This window comes from Geospiza fortis, unplaced genomic scaffold (assembly GCF_000277835.1).
Source record: "Geospiza fortis unplaced genomic scaffold, GeoFor_1.0 scaffold40, whole genome shotgun sequence".
NCBI classification, from domain to species: domain Eukaryota; kingdom Metazoa; phylum Chordata; class Aves; order Passeriformes; family Thraupidae; genus Geospiza; species Geospiza fortis.
The window spans coordinates 14,374,624-14,399,542 of NW_005054297.1; the positions used below are offsets into that span (position 1 = coordinate 14,374,624).

General features: G+C 38.6%; 1 protein-coding gene across 1 annotated transcript; it reads left to right on the top strand.

Annotated features, from left to right (window-relative positions):
* Nucleotides 1-719: 719 nt before the first annotated feature.
* LOC102043382 (trihelix transcription factor PTL) lies at nucleotides 720-22,715 on the top strand. The gene is made up of 10 exons (XM_005415663.2): nucleotides 720-1,117; nucleotides 5,632-5,718; nucleotides 8,938-9,375; nucleotides 10,395-10,484; nucleotides 11,214-11,285; nucleotides 15,399-15,485; nucleotides 18,895-18,966; nucleotides 19,678-20,079; nucleotides 21,410-21,475; nucleotides 22,501-22,715. The coding sequence occupies exons 1-10, from the start codon at nucleotides 730-732 to the stop codon at nucleotides 22,713-22,715; spliced, it is 1,917 nt and encodes a 638-aa protein (XP_005415720.1). The 5' UTR covers nucleotides 720-729.
* The last annotated feature ends 2,204 nt before the right edge of the window (nucleotides 22,716-24,919 follow it).

Consider the following 24,919-nt stretch of genomic DNA (forward strand, 5'->3'; position numbering starts at 1 on the left):
AACTAAATCACTAGGAAGAGAGAAGCAGAGACCCCAAGGAAGGCCCTGGCCAAGGCGTTGGATTACATCTTTCACTTAGCACTGACAAAAGGCATGAGGTCTCAGTGTCGCTACCACAATGCCTGCACCACTTTACCAGCTGAGCCAGACTTGAAGTATGCCAGCTTTTATTACACCATCACCGATATATAAAACGTGTCTCTACGGCCCGCAGTTCAGAGGCAAACAGCGCACAGAGATGTGAAGATGTGGGGCAGGACGATCCTGCACGCGACCGTTGTGGGGAAGGCTCGGTCTCGCGGCCGGGCCCCCTCGGGAGCAGGGGCTGCCCGGGGCCTCCCGGCAGAGCTCAGGCCACAAGGGGTGTGTGTGTGACGTTGCTTTGTTTTGTTGGGTTTGGGTTTTTTTAAAGGCACGAAACAGACTCTCTTTGCTTGTTTTCTCACACCCTGGTGCACCCACTGACTCCCAAAAGACAGTCACAGCAGTCAGCCCCGGCCCGGCCCGGCCGAGGTCTCCCCTCCCCGCCAGCGGAGCCGCTTCCCTCGCCCGGCTCCCGCGGCGAGCCCGCTTATTTGGCAGAGTCTCAAGTTACTCCCCTCAGGCAGCTTGAGCCAGTAAAACTAGATCCTTTCATCTCGGCGGAGCTTACTGACAACCAGCCGTCTGGTTTCCTAGGAAACAAAATCTTGGCTAGAAATAGTGAATCATTTCCAGGTCACTTTCAACATGGAGAGTGGAGCAGGGAAGCATTGGACTGAGGAGGAGGTTAAAGCCTTGTTAAGCGTCTGGTCAGAAAAAAATATCAGAAAGCAACTGCACGGCACCTTGAGGAATAAAGGAATATTTATCTACATTGCTAAAAGGTTGCAGGAGTTGGGAGTGTGCAGGGACTGGAAACAGTGCCGTGCAAAGTACAAAAACCTCAAGTACGAATACAGAACGGTTAAATATGCCCACAACTCTGGGGATGTCACTAAAACCATGAAGTTTTTCCATGATCTGGATGCCATATTGCGATATGAGCCTGTCACACAATTAGCAGCAGAAGAAAACGGCAGGTGTTCTGCGACTGAGACGCAGCTGAACACAAGCCCCACAACAGACAGCATGCAAGGTAAAGAAAAATGTTTTTGCTTCTATTTTTCTCTCTTTGCTTAAAACCCAAAGGGAACAAAACCGAAGCCCGACTTGGCTGGCGCTGGAGCGGAGGCTGCTCAGCCCCGGCAGCGCTGTTAGAAGTGACTGGATGCACGCCTCGCGCAGGGGAATAAAATGTTAGCACCCACCAGTGTCGAAGTCTGTAAATACAGCGTAATTCCAGCAAAATTACACTAACTGCCTGTATTGCAGCCTCGGTGAGTACTTGCTAGTGTCCAGGCTCGTGCACGGGGTGGAAATGCTAAATTAAATAAGCTGCTTTCCTTCTCTTTGCCTTTCATTCACAGTACTTTGGAAGCAGATTTGTAGAGCTCCAGTTCAGATGTAAACATAAAGAAAAGGTTGAAATTGTCAGGGTGTTGTAAAAATCGTTATTTGTTGTGATACAAGTGAAATTTAGAATTTTTATTCTTATTTCTCATATGTATGCCAGCTTGATATTTAGGTGTGATGACTTAAGGCAAATTATTTTATAAGGAGTTTTACTTTAATATTCAAGAAACACATGCGTGATAATTCTCATTAAAAACTCTAGTTTAGCAGTGAAAGCAAAAAATATATTTATCAGTCTGTTTTGCGGCAGACCAAGTGAATACAGCTGCCTTTATTCTGAAGTGGGTTTTACTAAATTATTTGCATCTCTTGTTTTATTCAACCTTCTCTGCATATGCATTTAAGCTCTGCTTAACATTTCATTAGGGTCAATCTGCTGTTTGACATCACTCAAATCTCCTTGTCACATCCTAAATGTCACTGAAGCACAAGCCCCAATGATAGTTTTAAGTACCAGAATAAGATGACTAAAAAGAGAAATTAAAGCTTAATTTGTTCCCATGGTATGTAGCAATTTACATTAATTGCGTGAATATTTTTTAAGAAAACAAGAAACTCAACATTATTGCCAGGGGTCATTGTCAAAGGCATATAAAAGAGCTGGACATTGAGTTTGTCCTTGTACCATTCCACGTCTCCCTCTACAATGCTGTTTTACAGATCTGAGGAAAAGAAATTGCCATTTTTCATTGTCACTGTTTACCTTAATAAAAAGCTTGACCTTAATTTGTCATCACTATCAGAAAGCCTCTAATCTGTCAAAGTCGCTTCAAATTGAATTGGCAATTTTATAATATTGTAATGTGCTCTCTGCACTGTGAATTGCAATCCATTTTTAAATTAAACTTGCAGAACTGAGGCTAATACAAGCTGATACACTTTGAAGACTACATGAAATCAGGATAGTGTCCTACATCTGAGGATCTGCCATTAGATTATCTTCTGTGTTTTGATGTAGTTTGCACCTGGTAATCCTAATTCTCATCTGCTTTAGACCTCTAGAAAATTTTAATCAGCAAAAGTTAATTTCAACTGTGAATCCCAAACCATAGTATCTATAAAAATAATTACCCCTGAGTGAGACATGCTTTGTTTTGAAGCACTAGGACAGTCTGGTTTTAAAGCTGGTATAATTAAATATATCTCTTGATTGCACAAACACTTCTGTTACTACCTCCAGAAAAATAAAAGCAAACAAGTTTTATGGATAAACAAAAATTAAATGCAGCTAACTGTAATAATGCAACACGAATGCAAAAATTGAAATGCAAATATTTCTGCAACAACCACAACTGAGCCACAATGAAAGCACACTAAGATAGAAATGTGTCCTGCAGCTATGCAGAATGCATGCATACATCCACCACAAGGGGCTGAGGGAGCAGCTGTGAGATCATCAACTTTCTTATTTAAGAATGCAAGTCAAGCAACTTACACTGTACTAGAGGCCCAGTCCTATTCCACCTGCAGTCAGAGTCCGATGCCTGCCCAGCCCAGCACTTTGAAGAGCACTTGTAAGGCAAAACTGGCATCAGTGGCTCTGCAGCTGATGCTCTCAAGTCCTTCTGCAGGGACAGAGCTGCTGGTGTCACTCCCACAGAGGGAAAGGCAATTACTGCACAAGCAAAGAGCCCCCCAGCGACTGCAGGTCCCCTCCTGGGCTTCTCCCTTTCAAACAGTGTGTTGCAGGAGAGGAGACAAAAATGGTCCCTCACTTCTTTTAAAAGAGGCAAAGACATCTCGTTTTGAGAGGGCTGGAGGAATCAAGGATGTCTAGGCTTACAGCTTGGGTAGCAAGAACAAAATACTATCAGCAAATTAAAACCTGTGACTAATAATATGTGTCCACCATGAACATCTTATTTTATTTTAAGAAATTGGTTGCTATACTGATTTGTCTTTTTAAAAAGCATGACAGAGGACAGGGCATGTTCCCAAATAATTCACCATATATTTACCATTCTGCTTAGCCTCAGTCTCAATATTCTTACGTATGCCTAATGTAAAGATGCAAAGCCTGTCTTTATATTATCTCATCTACTGTGAGATTGCTGGGAAGGGGGAGCAACAGGAAGAGAAGAAAAGAGACTACTTTTTTAATAGGAATGAATGGTATTTCAACAGTGTTCCCCTGAGTATTTTTCGTATGTGGTAGAATCAGTTTTCTTTTGAAAGTGTATTTGAAGAAATTATTACTGAAAATATTAATCAAATCTGAGGAGGATGTCTCAGGACAAACCTGGTAGCAACACATACCAGTTCCCAGCTTGTTTATGAAAAGATAACACTTCATGCATAAGCACATGCAGAAATGTAAGCAGAGGCATTCATGCTGCCCTCTCAAAACACATTTCAGAGGCAGAGATGTAGCTTAAATAATCATTAAGAAAGATACAAGTCAAAACGTTCACTTCTCTTCAAGTACAGTTTGTGTGTTATTGCACTAATCAACAACCAAGGAAATCTATGTGAAGTGATGGTGTGCTATGAGAAATGGTATCTTACCTTAGAGTTCAAATGAATGACCTTGCAATTTTGTTAATCAAGTTAAATCAAGGATTAATAAACTAAATACATTATTTAAAAAAATACCTGCCTAGTAATTTAAGTTGTTTACACTTTTTATATTTCTTTTTTTATATTTAAATATTAAGGCATTGGTCACCTTGCTTGACCTTCACTTTACCTCAGCAAATGCAGAAAGATTATAGCTGAGCAGAAATGCATCAGCAATGACTGGCAGAAAACTCAGCTACTAAAATGCAGGAAAATCTTTCAGAAATGCTGACATAAAAGGGCCATTTATACATGGCTTTCCATGTCTGCACTTTTTAACATATCATTGACAGTATTTCATATAGTTGTTTTTTTTTAAACAAGTGTGCAATAATTTTATAGAGTAGCTTTTGTGGTATAGTAATATCTTTTTGTGGTAACTGTTCTTACGAAAAATAAAAGAAGTTTCTCTTTTAATATAACAATGTAATTAACCTTGTGCATGCTAGTGCCTATGGCACACTCAGAAGCCTTCCAGGAGAGAATTTATTCTCCTCTCCCTGGTTTGCTTTGCTGCGCTTAAGCAGCTGAAATGCCAGTCCTGTCACTGGAGGTGGAGGCAGGAGCAGCATCTCCTGCCAGGGAAGCCAGCCAGGCAGCTGGGAGCAGTCAGAGATCAAGCCACTGCATCTATGAGTCATAGTGAGCCTTGCTGAAAGTCAGGTAATGGTTTCAAAGGCAGTTTGAAAATGGTTTAGGATCATGGTTTCAAACGGTTTTCAGACGTCAGGGGTAGGAGATTGCATCCTAACCGCACCTCATTACTGCTTCCCGTGACGAACTACCGCAGAGCTGCGAGCTTTGATCTGGGTGCCCTGCCTGGCTGGAGCTCACAGAAGCTCAGCTCCTGTACAAGGAAGCAACATTTTAAACCTCCTGTCAACGTGGAATGTAGAAAACAGCACACTACCAACAAGACAACTTACAAGTCTGTACTCTGTGAAAATCTAGCTGGTTCTGAACCTGACGCACATATGCTGCTTTTTATACTTACATAGCAATTGCTATAATGTTCCCTTTTAAACAAATGTAGAAAAGCTATGCTGGAAAAAGCTAGACTTAATCCTGTCAGCTACAAATATGCCTGCTGTCAAGTCACAATGAATATGGGTTCCCTCCCCATACTGTTAATGAATTCCATTGATTTCCAGAGCTCTTTGCAGAACATCCTGATTTTCTTCATACTCTTCTAGGAATTTATTTTTGTTACATAAATGATTTGTGATTTTATGAATCTGTGTGCAAAGTCTGCCTTTATTTGTATGTCTCTTACTTTACATTATTATTTACCCTGAATACTGAGTCAGAAGAGCATACAAGTCACTAGAATCAAGTCAGTTTCAACCAGAATTTTTAAAAGCATTTCAAACAGGCTTCATATACAAGACATAAAATGATTTGCCTCCTATAACTCATGTCCCCCTTACAGAGACACCTAAATTAATTTAAAATTTAATTTAACTACAAATTAAGTGTCAAGGTTTCCAAGTTAAAGATCTTCTCATAGTGTATGGACATTTAAATTTCAACTTCTAATTTAGTCCATACCTATTTTTCATCTAAAAACTCTTTCCTTCCCAGGTGAAATACCAGTTTCTTTAGAAGATGATGAGGATGCTCCAGGAGATCCACTACTTTTCATATCTCATGCCAGACCAGTTCAACTAGGTATAGTATGATGGTACAGAGAGATCAAAAACTAAAAAGCAGCATGGGTGTCAGAGCACTTCCTGATAGCTTGAAAGCACTGTCATTCTGTTTCTGATCAGTATAGCTTTAATGCAGCCACACTTGGGCACCATCTCCTTGCCAGAGCACTCAGTGGTGTTGTGCATCACTAGACACTGACCACTGTATATGATGTAACACCTGCATGACCCCCATTTGCATGCAAAACACATCCCATGCTATAGCTTAATCATGATAAACTGCATTAACCTCGGTAATTTTGTTAAATGCCAGTGGAAAGTATGCCAAAGTAGAGAGGATACCTATGTCAGCTTGTGACTTTTCCCTAGCTCATTTTCTTAAATCATGGATGCTTAAAGCAGCATGATTGAGTGGCCTGAGCCAGGAGAGAGACGCAGAGCAATCCAGACTTGCAGTGGTCTCCAGCATAACTTCAAAATCACCTCTCCAGGCAAGGAGTGGTCAGCAATGCTTTAGTCCAACCACAGAACTCATTTGGAAAATGTCCTACTCTAGTAGTTTTGCTCAGCAAAGTTACAAAAGCAAGGGCATAAATCTGGCATGACAGAAAGAGGAAGAACATCCTAGGTGTGAGCCCCTTGAAGGGGAAGCTACAGGAAATGGAGAAACAAACACATTTTAGGCAGATTTAAGCAACTGATGTGCTGATTCGTTGCCTGGATGAACAGCAGCTGTCCTTAATTTCCTACATGTTCTTTCTATACCGTCTATGCCATAGTATACATTCCAGCCCAGTTACAACAACTTCCATTACAAAATCTGCAAGGTGCCGTATTTAGGAAGAAAAAAAGACACAGGCTAAGCCTATGGCTATTATGTTACACATTACACTCCTCCTGCCTGGCATAGAAAGAAATTAAGGAAGAGAACAGAATGTCACATGGAATTTATGCCCATGTAATATACTTCATGCATATAAACAAAACATGCAGAAAGTATCTGAATCAAATTTTACAGGAACATGTTTTTATTTCTCAGTGCTCAACACACTGCTAAACAGAAAAGTCTTCAATTCTGAGGAAGCTGCTTTCTACAAAGTCAGCAAAATAACTTCAATTGCGTGGGCTCTCAAGTATGTACTAGTACTAAAATGCCCTCCCCCAGTACCTCTTCTAGCCTGTAAGATTCAGGCACTATCTCAGAAACCACTGAAAGAAAAATGTTGACCCCTTTGTATCTATAATGCCTAATATTTTGGTTTTATTTCAGCAGATTTCTCAGGTTTGAGGAAGTTTAAGAAGAGATTAAATATAGCATAAATGCATCTTTCAGATAAAAAAAATAATGTATATCCTGCTTAAACATTTTTTAAAAACAAATTAGGACTAAAATGCTTTTAAGATATATGGAAAATTTTTGCACTGATCATAACAACTTTGTTTCAAAGCAGTACTTGTATGCAGGATATTTTGAATCAAAATGTTTTTTAGATGTAATGAGAAACAAACAACCCCCCATTTTTCACTCTGCATTCAGCAGAATAAGCAAGCAATGCACCAAGTCACCAGAACTCGTTTGAACTAACATCCACAACCAAAAGTGAGCTCAGTTGGAAATGAACTGACTAGTGAGAAACATTGGCCTGTACAAAGAGTAAAGAAACTTCATTCCTCCCAGAGGGCCCCCTGCTCTATGGCTTTGACTGGGAAGTGTAGAGAGCACCTCCTTGCATTTTCAAGGAAGATGACTCTTGTCATCTTCCCTAGGCCTTTCCTCTCTGGCCTATCTGATGTTGGCAGTTATCATCTGTGGCAGTTCCTGGTTTGATTCACCAGTAAATCAGCATTTTCTTTCACTCCCTCAGGAAGAAATGGAGAAAGCATAATTGATGTCCCACCTGAAAATTACCCTTCTCAACTACACTGCCTATGAGCTGGCTGCTGCAGAGTCCTGATTAACCCAGGACTATAAGGAAAAAAAAATCTGTTAGAACAACTTATTGACAACTGGAATGAATTATGGAGACTAGAAAAGAATGGCTTTATCTAGGACAAGTTTGTCCCCAGACAGGTTATTATAAATGTTCTCCACTGAAGCTCTGTGCACAATCAAGGGTCTGATACTACTGCCATCACACACATCTCAGTGGCTATAAAGTATCAAACCCCCATAATCTTGTTTGCTCTTCCAGAACAAGACACTGACAAAGGCATCACTGCAGTATGACTGTAAAAACCTGTCAGTTACTGTGCATTTTCATGCTGTTTCATTTGATCATGCCCTGGAAATGGTTTTGGGTTTGTTTTAATTGGGGTTTTTAAATTATTTTTTCAAAGCTTTAGAAAATGCATGAGAAATCCCTTTCCAAACTAATCTTATAACCAAAACAAAGTCTTAAAGAAAATTCATAAATAGAAACAAGGAAACATAAAAAACTAAAATATATATTTCAGTGTTTTAAATTTTTTGCATGGGTGGCAATCTTTACCTCACAACGTTAAAAAATAAAGTAGACTGGAGAAAATGGAAAAATATCTTAGTTATGCAGAGTAAGACAACTCACACTGATTTTTACTTAAAAAACCCCAAATATTTTTGATTGATTTGCCCTGAAAAAGGTGCAGGTTCTGTGCCATGAGAACTGGGTTCTAGCACACAAATGTTTTACTTAAGCAAAAGTCTCCATTCCTCTGCTCCCCCCCACAACTTGGGTGCTTTGTTAAGAAAGAAGGATCAGATTCTTTATATCCTTACCCAGGTTAAATCTCTCTATGTGTGTAAAAACTAAAGTATGGCATGAATGCAGAAAGTTAAGTCTGGATGCTACTGTCAGTGGCTTGGGGCCAATTTATTTTTGTGTTCATGCAGCACATCCCATCTTCCCAACAGTTCTCTTCTCCTCTCTAATGTCTGAAGGACAAAGCAGCTCATCAGTTGTACCTAAAGATCTTACAGTAAAAATTTAGTGTATTAGGACACAGAAGAAAGAAGTGTTCCTCTTAGATTAATTAAATGTACATGTGCTATCTTAATATCTGTCTTCAAGTGAAAGCAAAAATTATATCAGAATTAACAAAAATGCTGACAGATTAATAACCAATAGCTTGATTTTAATGTCACCTCTGCTCCATCTTCAAACAGTGTCCTTCATTCCTATTCTCTCTGTCCTTTCCCCACCCCAACCACCCAATGCAAGTAACAAATCTCTGTGTCTCTCCCCTCTCCCACACAATGCAGGTAATCCAGCATCAGCAGTAGAGGCTTCCAAACCAGCGGCTTTCATTCCTACAGTGGCAAATGAAGGAGGAAAACACTGGACTGTTAATGAAGTCAGAGCTTTGATACGCATATGGTCAGACAAAAATATCCAGCAACAACTGGAGGGAACAGTGAGGAATAAAAGAATATTTGAGCAGGTTGCTGCTAGACTGCAAAAGTTTGGAATTGACAGGGACTGGAAGCAGTGCAGGACAAAATACAAAAATCTGAAACATGAATACAAGAGTGTAAAAAGTGCCCAAGACTCAGGGAGTACGAGTAAAAGTATGAAATTTTTTAATGAACTGGATGCTATTCTGGGGCACTGCACAATGGAACAAGCAAGTAAATCAGATAATGATGAAAGTGAGAGGCCTCCAGAATGGACAGAAGCAAAATCAGAAAAGGATTCTGTAGGTAAGTACTTCAACTACCCACATATCATTTAAATTTTTTTGTTTTCCAGCACTAGAGAGACCTTTAAAAACTCAAAAAGCAGAAACAGAGAGATTAACTGATTGGCTGGTGTGGAAAAACACTGAATAGACATTTACTATTTTGTCCAGTAGTTTTGTATTTTGTTAAAAGGTAATATTTCAGATTGAGTGACTTCCCTGTACTTTTTTAATAGAACTGAGAAGCAAATTAGAAAAAAAAAAAAGATGAAGACATAGAATAAAATGATACAGAGAGACAATTCCAGTCAGAGTCATGTCAGAAGACACTGTTTCCAGTTTAGATAACAGAAATGGATCAGACAGATAGTCACACTCTGTTACTGGAAAAATTAAGACATTGAGCAAAAGAAATCTGTAGTAATGGACACTGCTTAAAAAAAATTAACATCTCAATTGTCTTTCTCTTATGGTCCCAAATAGCTCAGTTTGATTGGCCTTTGGGGCAAGACTCCCAAACTGGTGAGACAGTAGTGAAAATAGCAAAAGGAACAGCACTAAGAATGCTGGCAGAGCCTGCCTTTGGTTTTGGTAGTTATTGACAAAGGTAATGGATGATCAATGCAGAATTAGACTGATGAACCTACACTACCCAAAAGTTAAAACATTTTTATTGGTATGTACAACCAAAAACATGCTTGTTGTTTAAGAACAGAATGAAACATTAAACTTTTAGTTAAGGTGAGGGGATGATGGGATGATACTATGTTGGCCAAATGTAAGACTAGAAATTACTAAAGTAATGGGAGAAGTCAAGAAAAATACTACACAAAGACAGTCTGGCTGAAAACTGTGAGAACATTTTGGGGGAAGATTCACTCTTCAGTTGCCATTTCTACGTGTTTTGCTTATGCATCTACTTTGCCTGCTGAAGTAAAGAGCATCCAAGGCTGGATGGACTTTTTAATTTGATAACACCACAGCTGTTCTTATAAAATATAAAAATTTGGTGCTGTAATTAATTTAGCATTATTTACACAGAAATGCCTGGAGACACAGGTGAAGAGGACTCTGTTAGTAATACATCAGAAGACCTACAGGTTGCAGATATAAAGAAAGTTTCTGATTCAGGTAATATGAAAAGTCTTCTATTTTATATAAATATCTACATTTAGAAAATTAAAATTAATTCTAAAATAAGCCAAAATTGTAATTACAGGTAGAAAATTCAGGGACCTAAAAAACTTAAAAGCAAGAGATAATATCATAGAGATAACCATCATGTACTTACGTACACATTTACAATGTCCTACTAAATTTGATAAAATCAGTCCAGTAAGTAATCATTTCAAAGACTTGTCACGCAGAGTGTAGAGAAGAAACAAGTTTAAGCAAGTTGAGTACAATGTCCTACTGCATGTACATTTACTTAAACTATGTTATTCCTAAGGATTAGAATTGTTCAGTCTCCTGAGCATGAACAGATACAGCATCTCTTTTTCACAATATGTGATCAGGATGTAATTGTGTAAATGCTCATGTCAGGGGATGAAACCTTCATTAAGGAGTCTCACTGAATATGAAGGTCATATGCTCTACTCTTTACAAAGAAATATTATGGTTTACATCTGAAAACATAAATTTCAGGGGAAGCAGAAGTTTAACATTTAGCTGGAGATACATGGAAGTCTCTCAGGCTGTCAAGTTTTATTGTCCACAACAGAGCACCTCATGTTCTCTCTCAGTAGTGTGAGGAAGAACATGGTCTAAATTAAGCATTGAGGAGTAGACTTACAAAATTTAAAATGGTCTAATGTAAACTTGAAAGATTTTAATATCAAATTCAAAATCTTCTGACAGATGATGTTACTGTAAACACTACTCCAGAGAGTCGGGCAGCTCTGCATATAACCAAAGAAACAAATATGACAGGTAAGTAAAGAGATTATTGTAATTTAAGGTATACCAGAGATTAACATTTTTGGCTTTTTTCATTCAATAGCAATTACATTATTAAATTTAAATTTACTAACAAATAAGCGACCTTTTACCAGCTCACCATGGGCACTTGACGCATTCCATGGAGAAAAACAGGTTGTCATGAAAAGTGCATTGCCTATGGGGACCTCATTTTCAGAGAGACAAATATGAAAGAAATAAACAGCATTTTGTGGGATCTAGTTAAGACTGCTTAAAAAATGTATTTAATTCAATTTCTACCCATTGACAAGTAAAATTACTACATACACATGGACAGTAGTAAGACACTGTAATAATGCAATGATTCAGCAGTTCTCCTTAAATGTCGTCTGGCAATTTTCAACTGCCTGGTGCTACATAAAATTGTAACTTCTTGGACTGCACTCTTCCAAACAAGCTATTTAAAATTAAGTTAAATAAATATTTCTAGTAAAGTTCTGAGTACAAATTTCTGTCATTTAAGATAAGAGCAGGTGTAAAGATATCTGTACTTTACCTTGGTTACCATCTCCCTTTTCAAATATGTGTATTTAATTTCATCGTTTCTTTGTTTCTGGGTAATTGTAAATGCAGTAAGATTTTGCGGGGAAAAATTAAAATAGCAAGTGGTTCAAAAGTGTCTGTGGCTCAGCATTTCCACTCTTAAGACTATTTTTCAAACTTCTGTGGAGGAAAAATGCAAAACCACACTCCAAGGCAAAACCAACAAACTAGTTCAGTTTGCAAAATTCTTTCCCTCATTCCAAAACAAACAATACACACTCAATTTTTTTTCAGGTGGCAAAATACACCTAGTCTCTAATTTTATTAATGGTGACATAAGTAGGTATTGCATAAAACAGAGAAAATATGCACGCTTTTTATGTTACAACATCATGGAGACCCTTTGTTCTCTAATTGTGGTACATGCCCTTCCTAGACAGTCCAAGTAATTTTGAAGTGAGAAACTGGTAAGTAAAGAGATTGTATGTAGCTCTGTACTCATAAATATACACATTGATAAATAGTGAAAAGGCATTGATACATTACATTGGTTGTTTGATATGAGTAATGTCTCACAATCATTGGCATTTAGGATGTCACTTTTTTAAAAAGCTTCTGCACATTCAACAGAACTTTTGTAGGAAAGTGTTTCTCAACAGACATGGAATTAATAAATTTATAGGTATTTGTGTGCCTTGAAAAAAAATTGTAGAAAACCTCAATTTGGCATAAATGAGAATTTAGAAATTCTGTTAAACTCATATCTGGGTATCTTCCTTATCAGTTAATGTACTCTGCAGCCAGAGCTGTATATGCACTTGCCCATATACATACACATATGTATGAGTTAGCCTGGGCAGGCACTGCTTTCTGGCAACTGCAGCTGTGTAAATGCACAGAAGATGCAGGAGCTGCTTCAGAGTGCACATGCTTCTCATGATCTTATACGTGAATCTGAGTTATGAGCCACAGTAACACTGTCACCTCTGCCAGTCTTTATAAGCAGCTCATTTGGGTTTGCCATACTCTAGTAAGAAAATACTAAGGTGGTGTTACTCAAAAGACAAATACACCAGTTTCAGGAGAACATTTAGTTTTTTGATGTACCATGTTTTTCTCCTCTGCCCATATGAATTTGTTACTCCAAGAGCAGCAAATGCCCACCTGAGAAGAAGACAAATGTAAATAAACCCTCACAGCTCCTTGCACAGCCTGTCCTAGTTCCTGACACGCTGCTGTCAGCACTGCCCAGCTGGGGGAGCAGAAGGACCACTACAGTCTCCAGCCCGTGGGTTTTCAGCTAAAACGTCCTGTGATAGGCTGGTGACACTGCAGGTTGCTCTCTGTTTTGGTGAAACATACTCCACATTGAATCGATCTGCAAATAAAATCTTATTTAGTCATTTTCACTGATGTTTTCAATTTCGTGGGATCACTTTTAGTTGTTACTAAAAGTAACAAATCTGTTCAGACGAGCCAATTACTTCCATCTATGCAGTCTTGTCAATCCAGACTACATGTACATTCCACGTGTCAGATTTAGCAGTATGAGCACAGAGTGTATGTATAGATGTTTGATTAAATTTGAAGTGCTAGGGAACAAGAGTGGAGATGAAAACAGGTTTCTAGGAAATACCAGTAGCCTGATGTTCTTAAAAATACCTACAACAAGTATTTTATGTCAAACAAATTCCTTTCCTTGTCTTTATTTTCTTAGGAATTTTGATACCCCTTTACCATACTTTACTCTATGTCCCTCTCAGAACGAATTTGATGTAGTGACACTTCCAAGATACATTCCTAAGCAAGGGCTTTTTAAAAACCTGTTGTTTAAAGTTAAGATCTTAAGCTGGTACGTACTCAGGCACTTAACATTGGCTTGAACACTTGCTGCTGTGTGCAAGGAATTTTAAAATGTACAGATGCAAAGTCAAAAGATAATGTTTACATACATATGCCCCAGGCTAATGTTAGGCAGTGTTTCAGAGAAGTGCAAACCCCAAAGTTCTTGATTATTCACTGCCTTAGCCTAGGCATATCTGGGCTGCAGACATACACTCCTAACTGAGCACCCACATATTTCTGTGTCCACTCTCATAGATCTGTATGACAGAGCAGCAACTTTGCAAGTTGTTGGAGTGTAAACATAAGCCACACACTAAAAATTTTCCCTAGTTTTAACATATCCCAATTCCGTTTTAAACTATTCAAGACACACATGAGAGTAAGGATTAGGAGACAAATTACTAATCTTGCCTCATGAGCCAGAAAACAAGATAATTAGTGATGCTGACAGAGTGCCAAAAGAGAACAGAGCTTGTATCAGTCTGAGTGGGTGAAAGGAAAGACTGTGACAGCATTGCTCGGGTGGCCTTGTGAGCAGTGCTTCAAACACAAAGTAGAGATTAAGCATATTTGCTGGCAACTGTCTATAGCTTCACTAACAATTCAGATAGAGCCACTGTGTTTCATCCATGCCAAAAACTGTTGATGGCTTGTTCTGTTTGGCTCAGTCTTACTCTTTTTGTGCCCTCCCTCCAAAACTCTGAAAGGTGCCTTAGAAAAAAAGCCAGGCTCCCTACCCACATTCTCTGCTCACAAAAAAAAAAAAAAAAAAAAGCATATGATGCTAGTCTCATCATAAAGAACATCTGATGCAAACAAAGCTGTATTGATCTGGGGGTAATTTTTAATAAAATGGCTCTAGATTAAACTTTATTGCTCAATGTTTAGGGGCAATATTCTTGACTGGACTGAGAACAGGCTGGGAGCCAGAAAACTGCTGTCATTGATCCATGATGAGGCCTTCACCGTTTAATCTCTGTAGAGCAGTGTCCTCACTGGGAAGTGAGGATCAGCAAGACCAGTTGCATCATCCACCTGCCCATACCTCTGTCCTAGGGCAGAGGGGTGGAATTTTCCCTTAACACCAGTGGGCCAATGGCAGAGGAGTGGAGATCTCCTCCCCATGGAGGGGAGTCTAGGGACACCTCTGTCACCCAGCTGTGTGATGTAAACCCCTGCAAGCTGCAGCAGCAGAGATGCTCTCAGGACAGGCTTTAGTACATTGCTTGCATCATGCAAGCAGCCTTACAGATCAATTGTCTAAGCACAGCACCCTGATGTGTCAGGGTCCCTTGCTCCTTTTTGGGACTAATTCAAACACTCTTTGCATCAGTCTTTTGGGAGTCTTTCAATAATTTCAGTACATATTGCACCCTTTATGCAAGTTACTGTCTTGCCTATTCTGCTGCAGGAACATTTATCAGTAACTAGATATCTTACACCCACCATCAGTGAACCATTCTACAAATTCTGATCCAGGTTAAAATAACTTAAGAGTTTGCACACGTAACCCATAAACTTATATACTGCAGCTGTTATGTGATGTTCTGGATTTACTTTATAAGCAGGAACACTCTGTTCTTAAGTCTATTACTGCAGATAAATGGCAGCTTTAATGTATTATGAGAGGAAATCTTTAACAGAAGTTATCAGCAGCATTCTGAGTAGTTGATTCTCAAGACATCACTCAAGACGTGTTTAGTTAATAAGAACTCTGTAAATTATTATTTTTTACAGAAATCCTTGAAGATGAGGGGGAATTAGCCAACTCCACCCCAGCACCTCTGGAAGCTAGACAAATAAAGAAGGAGACAATTGATATAGGTAGGTCAGGACTTTGTCATGATAGTTTTAACAGGACATTCTACTTTACTGGGCATTGCAGATTCCAAAGGTTCATATGTTATTCCAGGAAATTACACTTGTTCTACCTCTAGGTTATGATAAATTATGGGTTTTGATTTATAGTGCAGAAATGTATGAACACTTATTTCCCCTTCCCATAATTATAACAAAATCTTATTTTCCCAGACAACATGCTCCTTTTTATGATGAGTACGATTAGTCGGCAATTGATTGTGACACAACTATGGTTTCTCTTACACAGTTGCTAGAGAGGATAAAATGGAAAGGTAAATGGCTGTCTCAGAAACTCAGAAAGTTTTATACATTGTCTGTATTTTCAAACTACTTAATGACTGCATTTAGTATCAGATGATTTACTAGCAAACAATTTCCATATATATATATTCTGAACTATTTTAAATATAAAACTAAAATCAGCACCTCAGCAATATGTAGAAGTCATATATTCAATGATAAGTGATCAGGAGAAGATTTGTTTAAATGTTAAAATTTAACATTACAACACAGTAGGGATATTAATATTCTGGAATAAATGAGCATAAGACCATAGATGATCATGAAAAAAAGACATCAGAGGAAATAATGATTGCATTGAAATAGAGTGGCCTGACACCCTGGATCAAAATATTCGTTACAGTAATGATGTTTGTACGCAGAAGTTAATAGAAAAAAAACCAATTTTAGTGATTGTGCGAACAGCAATTCTTTGGCCTTTGACACTGAAAGTTTCTACCATAAGAATATTTCTATTGTATGCATCAGGCATATTCCAGGCAAGAGCTTCCTTTTCAGCAATAATGTTATCTGTAGTTTGGATGTTGAGACATCCTATGCTAGACACCCTTTACAACTGTTTGCATTGGCTGATCTTGATTATGAAAGACAACTGCAGTGACTGTGACACTGAGGACAACATCAGAGCAATGCCATCATAACAATGACACACAGGAACACAAGTGACACTGAGGATAAAGTAAATCTGTGACCCTGAAAGTTGAGACATAGTGAGGTCATACGAATGCAAAGTGAAGAATAAAATGTCATGCAGCTCAACTGACTGCCTCATACACACAAACTCCCTATCATGTAATATCCAACTGAACACAGTGATCATGCAAGTCAGCACTACACAAGTGCCACTGCCAAAGACAGGAAGAGACCAGAGAGCCAGTATGGTTGAGAGAATGAGCACAGAAATGGAAGCCATGGGGAAGTTGGTTAAGGGTTTGAAAAAAAAAGGAATCTCTCAGGAGCCTAGGAGTAGACCTACAGCTCTGTTTTAGCCCATTTCTAACAGCTGCAAGTGTTAAGGAAGATGCGAGGATTTTCTCAAGAGTTATAGGGTGCCTGTTTATGAGAAAACCCACTTTTTTTCTAGTATCCCAAGTAAATCACATACACATGCTGATGAGAGTATGATTTCCAAGTTTTCCACAGGTACAAAATACATGCTTGCACACAGCTTATGAAAAACAAGTGCTTGCCAAATGACTGAAGAGAAAACAAGTTATAGAGCAAATATGAATTCTAAGTACTAGTCTGTGCATATATTGGCAACTACCATTATAGAAAGCACATCAAATGAACATGCTTATTTACAAAGAATCTTTATTTCTGACAGAGCCTAAGCACTCAGCTGTTCAAAACATAAAAGGAATATTTATTTCTACTCTTTACTAAAACCAGTTTTGAACATAATTAGTCTATGACAACCCCTAGCAAACAATCAGAACTAATCTTTCTCTTCCTCCTAACCCAAAATGTAAGTCCACACAAAAGTGAACTTTCAGCCTCAGAGTAGTCCAAGCATGAGCAAATAAACACAGAATTACCAAAGCAGGGTTTTGATGTTCATAGACAATTTCAATAACTTCTCAGTAGGCAACAATGAAGTTGCAAATAAAAAGATACTTCAGGGCATTGGAACAACTGGTTAAAGGACTGAGAGCACAAGTATCCTTCTCCCAGTTGCAAAGAATGATGTGGGGAAAAACCAGGAAGAGCCAGCAGATCACTATCTGTCTCCAAGCTTGGTGACACTGGGAAAATACTGGAATTTTCAATCACGGTTCCATGACACCAGACTTGTTGGCACCTATCTCAAAGGGAGGAAAAGGATCTTAACACAGAAGTTAGCAGAACTCATTGAAAGAGCTTTAAACTAAATTTGCAGGTGGGAAGAGATAACACCAGACTTTAACTAGAGAGCCTGGGGGCAACATGCCAATGTTTGTGGGGTGGGAGGGGTGGTGTTCTAGAGAGGTCCTTTGATCGGCTATCTTAGTAGTCAGGGAATGGAGATCAGCAAAGACATACAGGGATTATTGATGTGTTAGAAACCACAGAAGCATCTGAGAATGACCATGTAGAAATTTGAGCTTTTCACCCCCAAAAGATGGTGGGGCGAAAAGCCCAGCTGTGGTTCATCCACACCAGTGCAGACAGCATGGGCAACAAACAGGACAAGCTGGAAGCCATTGTGTAGCAGGAAAATGATATTAGTTTCCATCTTGAAGACACAGAGGGATGACTTGCACAGCTGGAGTGCTGCAATGGATGGCTATAAACTTTGCAGAAGGGACAGGCAAGAAAGTAGAGACTGTGGGATACTCTGTATGTTAGAGAGTGTTTTGATAGTCTAGAGCTCATGATGGTGACAAATAGGGATGAGGATGTATGGGTAAGAATCAAAAGAAGGCAACAAGGCAGGTATCCTGGTGGGAGTCTGTGTTTGACCACCCAACCCAGGCAAAGAGGCAGCTGAAATATTCCATAAGCAGCTGGGAGAAGTCTCACAGTCACTGGCCCTTGGGGGGATTACAGCTGACCAGAAGTCTGCTGGAAATACAACACAGCAAAGGACACAGCCTAGGAAGGTTCCTGGAGTGTGTAGCTAACAACTGCCTGACACAGCTGGTGAAGGAGCCAGCTAGGGAAGGTACCCACTGGACTTGGTGTTTGTGAATAGAGAACTGGTGGTGGCTGGAGCCTCTTGGCAGTAGCAGTCACAAAATGGCAGTGTTTTCAGTTCTTGGTGAAGTAAGGAGGGAGCTCAGCAGAACTGTCACCTTGGACTTGAGCAGTGGTGGAGTCACTGTCCCTGGAGGGATTAAAATGACATGCAGATGTGGCACTTAGGGATGTGGTTTATTGGTGGACTTGGCAATGTTAAGTACATCCTAAATGATCAGTGCTTCCATCCTAAATGATTCCATGATTCTGTGATTCTTCAAGTCTATAACTAATGGGTTAGACTGAGGGCTTAGGACACTTCAAGGGGGAAAGAGGTGTTTCTTACAGAAGATGACAATAATACTAGCAATTTATTTGTCTAAATCCAAGTCTATTTAAAACTGTGTTTCTGTAGATGATGATTCTATAAGCACTACCTCAGAAGACAGATCTTGTACGCCAGTAGCAAAACAGATGGTTGGGACAGGTGAGTAATAATTTTCATGCATTTATTATTAAATAAATCACATTGTATTTTCAGTGCCAAAGCTGGAGCAATCACATCTCTACTGTAAACACAGCTCTACTTTTCTGCTCGTGATTCCATTCTAGCTTTATTAATAAACTTAAAAATTTGTTTCATAGATCTTTTCCTTTCATGAGCAAAACTTTTATTAATACTGTAGTTCAACTTTGCCTTCTATACATAATCTAATGAGCAGCATCTACCTACTTCTGATTATTTTCAAGTCTGATGATTTTTTTTCTTCTGTTGAATCCCAAGCAGCCTTTTCATTTGCACATTGCCATTTTAATTTGAAACCGCACTTCTCACCAATGCTGAGATCTTTAAAACTTCATGATTACTGCTTTTCTACATGTAACACTTGGATACATGTCTTTAATTTCACAACAACAGTGGCACAATTATAACGACAAAATGTTGAATTTTAGATGCCTTGGAGAAACAAGAGATTCCACTTGCTACATATTTTGCATACTTAAGAGAAAACAATTGTGTATGGATACTAAAATTATAAAATATTAAAAATTACAAAGATATAAAATGTATAAAATATTAAAATATATAAAATATTAATCATTAACTGATTATTTATCAGTTGCAATTATGCTTTCATATATTTATATTTAGCATGCATTTATAGCATTTACAGTTAAGTTTTATTTATATTTTCAGACAATCACATTCCCTTGGAAGAAGCACAAAATCACTTTAAAGTTATTACAGTTAATGATACTGGAGCAGGAAAACACTGGAGTGATAATGAAGTTAGGGCTCTGATAAACATATGGTCAGATGAAAAGATACAACAAATGCTTGAAGGGGCCACAAGAAATAAAGAAATATTTGAGGAAATTGCCAGAAGATTAATGAAATGTGGTATAGACAGAGACTGGAAACAATGTCGCACAAAGTACAAGAACCTAAAATACGAATACCGTGCACTGCAGAAAGAAAATGAGCATCTTGGAAATCCCAGGAGAAAAATGAGATTTTATGATGAAGTTGACTGTATCTTAAGAAGGCAGCCTCTGGGAACCTCAGGCTGGGGATGTGAAAGCTCAAGTCTACTATCAGGTACTAAAAACTTCAGTGATGAGATAAAGTGCTTCAGGTGAACTTTCTGAAGTTGCCTGTTTGAGCCATGCTGTAGGTGTAAAATGTGGGGCCAGAAATGGAGAGGGAAAATAACTGGGGAAACTATCTGCATGGTCACATAGTGAACACTCAGGAAACTCAAGTGGTCTATGGAGACATGTAGAAGTGAGAATATTAGCAAAAAGTGAAAGCACTGAAGTGTTCAGTGTTACTGGAGAATCTGCTTTTGAAAGCCTAAGTGACATACAGTGCAATGGTGCTAGAACACATGGCAGGTTTTAGAGGTCATACAGCAGGCATGTAAAGTCTGATGGATAGAGAGCTGCAAGCTCATACTGTTTGGAACTGCAGAAATCAGTAGCAATCAAGCCAAGTGCAAGGACTCCAAAAACCCCAAAGTATATTAATGCAATACACACTGCAGTCAAGAAAAATCCAGGACACTGATGTTTATTTGAGCGCTTGTAATAATTGTATTAATTTTGCTAAAGCAGATTCAGTTTTCACAATAGAGTTTGCCTCTATCTTAATATCAAAACCCCTCTGATCTAGGAACCACACAGCTAATCTTGTGTCTGCTGTAAGGGTTCTTGTGACTGGCCAACTGCTTCAGACCTCAGGGGCACCTGCCCCTGCTCCAGGCAGATTAGGTGCTGTCATAGAAGAAGTAACTGAACCTCTGCAACTTAGGGTTCAGTGACTTAAGCTAAGCAGAACTAGTTGTGATTGTTCTCAATATGTTAAATAGTTTGCAACAGCACAAATGTTAGTTGAGAAGTTGAACCATTTCTGCAGCAAAGGCCAGGTGGACGGCTTGAGCAGAAACTGCTGGAACCAGCCTTAAGCCAGCCCTAATGTGGTGTCCAAGGGCACCACCCAGTAGTGCATTAGTTGCAGCTGGAATGACAGCCATAAAGCTGTGGGATGACAATTCTCCCCTGCCTCAGTCTTGTGCTAGATCACATTCTCAAGACATGTATTTTCTTCCAAATACAGAAACTGAATATATTGCTGCTTGTTTCTACTCTCCATGAATGGGATATGTCAACCCAACAACCAACCTGGCTGTTTTACATTTTAGCATGCTGGAAAAGGACTGTGTAATCTGTGAATGCTGATGCAGTGACCAGTAAAACAATAATCTTTCAGAAAAGAAGCTTCAGTTATTAATCTGCTTGAGGCATCTGCCAAATAAATGTGTCTTGTCCGAGGGTATTTGCTTTTGTAATATAAAACCTTTAGGTGTGTGACTGACTGTACCTTGAGAATCTCGACAAAAGGCTTAGTCACCTTGTTCTTCTCTTCTAAGTTTCAGTGCGAGATGCTACAGCAAACACGGGATCTTTGAGTACCAAGAGAAAAACATGGAATGATGGTAAGAGCCCCTGACTTTTAAAAGAATCTATACATGATGTTGAATTGAATGACAGATTCTTATATCCAGTATTCAAACAGTTAAAAAAACATAATCCTAGAATTTAACACCAAGCTCCAAATCAACATTCTCCTCTCACCCAGAACAACTGGCAAAAGAAGAGTTCTGATAAGAATGTAAGCCTAAGGAAAATTGCAATTTATTTATTTCAGTCCTCATTCCTGGTATAAATGAGGTAAACATCAGGAAAACTTACTTGATTTATAAGAATCATATGCAAAGAAAAAATATAGTATTTTAAAAACAAGATATCTTAATTATGTTGCTTAAGGGAAAGTAGGGACAGGCAGTCATGGATGTGATTTCCTCATATTACCCTACTGTGTCTGTAAACATGTCTAATGTGTTGTACACAAGAAAACAGGTTAAGATAGCTGTGTCAAAGACAAGATAGAAGAGAGAACTATGGAGAGAGAAAAATGATGCTAAGGATGGAAATATGTGGCATGTGATCTGATATGGGGAAGGTCAGCAGCTTATTTTTCTTCCTGCAAAACTGACAGGCCCTAAATAAAATCAAACAATGAGGAACAAAATCTTGGTTTTAAGGAGCTCACCACTATTTTTAATACTAAAATGATATCTGCAAACAGATGATGAGAAATGATGTGAACATTATGTTTTTTAATTCAACCCGTTTAGTTCACCACCACAAACTGTACTAACTCTGTATTTAATCACTCTGTGTGATTGAATAGACTTTCATTTATTGCCTATTATGTAAGTACCTCTTGGAGAGGACTGTAGCTAGGCAAAACTGAAAGTGTGAGATATAAGTGATTTTTACAGGGTCTGATGCATTCCTACTCTCCATTATACAATGATCCCTTATACAACACCAGGCAATGCCTGCCAAAAAGCAGATCAGAAGAACAGCTTTAGGAAAATCCAGCATGTGCTAAACTTCAGTGTCAGCAGTTCCTTGACTTGTGCACTCTAACCACATACTTTGCTTTTGTCCACAGAGGTGTCACCTGTTCCACTTAAGAAAAGTGCTTCTGAAAACACCATACTCCACTTCCAAAAACTATTAACAGAGAGAGTGCATACAGTAACAGAAGGCAAAAAGTTACTGTTTGAAAGGCTTTGTAAGCAGGAAGAAATGCAAGACCTCAACAGAACACAGGTGTATACTGATCCATCAGCCATACAACAGGTTGGTTTCATGAACTTTCTATGAAATTATCATGCAAATAGATTCTGTCAGGTAGTATGAAATGAAATATTTAAGTGTAGGTTACCCAGATGAGTACATGCTTGCTTCCCTTTAACATAGTCACCTTCAGTCATTTACACTAAAACAAGGTGTGAGTTTCCATCATAATCCTTTACTATGAGCTTTTAGTGGTGATGTCAGTTAGTCAAATAAAAAAATACGACCTCTGCCTGGTTCACCTGGTCACCTACATGCCACAATGAGCAGCCTTAATTGAAAGAAAGTACACAGAATTGATGCCTACTTTAACTCATCAAAGAAAACATGTACAGTTGAAATTTCATCCCATCATTTCCAATTATCATGTCCATGGTCTTCCTAACAAGTTAGTCCTCTGCAATTAACCAAACAGTTGAAGCCATAGGAGAACTTTTTGGTTAGGCAGGGCTGATGGGGAAAATACAACTCTTAATTCCTTAACTAGCATTTACCCTGGGTCAAGGTACTGGGCAATTTACTCGGCAAGGGGTCTGTCATGTCCAGTAACCCACAGAAAACATAGAAACAGTGCAGGGAACAATGACATGCATGATATGCTAAGAGACAAACGCCATATCATAACTGTTATTCTGCAAAATCCTACTAGCCACTACTTCATTTTGTGGTTGTGCAAGTACTTTATGGTCTGTATTACATTTGCAGGGTTTTTCTTTCAGTGTATTCCAGCAAAAGAACTTTCTGGATCTCAGTCATGTTTGGGCATAGATCTACACAGCCCGGCCAAAGCCAGGTCAGTTCTGGGCACATACAAAGGCACAACTCAAGTCAAACAGTCAAGTTCTTATTGCAACAGCAACAGCCACCAGGTTTATTTACACACAGAGGCCTACATTCCATCCAAGTCTCTCTTCATAAAATTTTACATAAAAATATTACTAGATATAATGTGTTATTTCCTGCTCTATGCTTAATTATTGCCTAGTCGATCCTTTATGGGAGACATTATGAAGGCACATACTTTCCACCCAGGTGGATTTAATCTGCCATTTGACTAGCATTTTTAAAACAATTCAGAGAAGTCAGGAGAGAGATCCCTAGAAAATAATAGTTTTTTGATAATGTTAATTTATACATGGATACACAGTTTTTTCAGTGTATGCTTATCTACTACTTTTCACATTTTATACTGATTTCTCAGTATAAACCTTCTTTGGTTTGTAATACTGTCACTGAAACTATAATTTACAACAATACTAGTACCATGATTGGTTTAAAAATCTTTCTTCTCCCTCTCTTTACAATGGGTTAGTTCAAAGGTACATCTTTGAACTTGCATTGTATTACTTGCATTCAGAAGTGTTGTCTTTGGAAGGAGGACAAGGTTTGCCCCTCCTATCACAGCAGTTAGGTATCCCTATAGAACATGCTGAATCAGCTGAAGACCTCACCATTCCCACATTACTAAAGCCACAGGTTACTCCTTCCACATGTGAAGCAAAAAAACATGTGACCCAACCGTAATTTGCACCAGTACATTTAAAAGTTTAGTTCAATTAAATTATTATTTAAATTATTTGCAGTAACTGTACTGAAAATAATATGGGTAACTTACATGTTTTGCTCTAACTTCTCTATTTCATGAATGCAAGGCTGAACTCGACTTGAAAACTCATTCCAACAAGATTCCCCTTTTCTCCATGCTACTCTGAGGAATCCAGTTCTTGCTGGATATCATATAAACCAGTTCATCTCACCAACCTCAAACAACACTAGCCCATCTAGTAAGAAAAGACCCTAAATATTTTTTCTGTGTGAGTTGAAGTAGCTCAGCAAGTTTCGAGATGTTCCAGGGCTAACTCTGAACAGCTGAAAAGTTATTTTTGTTGCAGTGTGCCTCTCCTTTTAGAAGAAATACTAACTTGAGGGAAGCAATTAGCACTGCAGAGATGACAAACTCCACTTTAAATTCTGCATGATGCACAAAGATCCAAATCTTTCCAAACCTTGCTATCATTCAGTACAATGGCCCAAACAAACCCTTTATCTCCTTCCAGAAGATAAAATATAAATACTTCTAATTCATTAAAATCAGCAGATCTTTCAAGAATATATATGTGTTTTTAAATGCTGATATTCAGGTGAGAACAACAAAAAAGCGCTGAGGCAAATGACTCACTAAATTCTGAGCAGGTCAGAGCAGAAAATTGCAGAGCAACTTGCAGTCTACT

Excerpts from the sequence above, each read along its gene's own strand:
- LOC102043382 (XM_005415663.2), top strand. The coding sequence starts at position 730 with ATGGAGAGTGGAGCAGGGAAGCATTGGACTGAGGAGGAGGTTAAAGCC. Across the intron at positions 9,376-10,394 it reads ATCAGAAAAGGATTCTGTAG|AAATGCCTGGAGACACAGGT; the intron begins GTAAGTACTTCA and ends TTATTTACACAG. Across the intron at positions 11,286-15,398 it reads CAAAGAAACAAATATGACAG|AAATCCTTGAAGATGAGGGG; the intron begins GTAAGTAAAGAG and ends TATTTTTTACAG.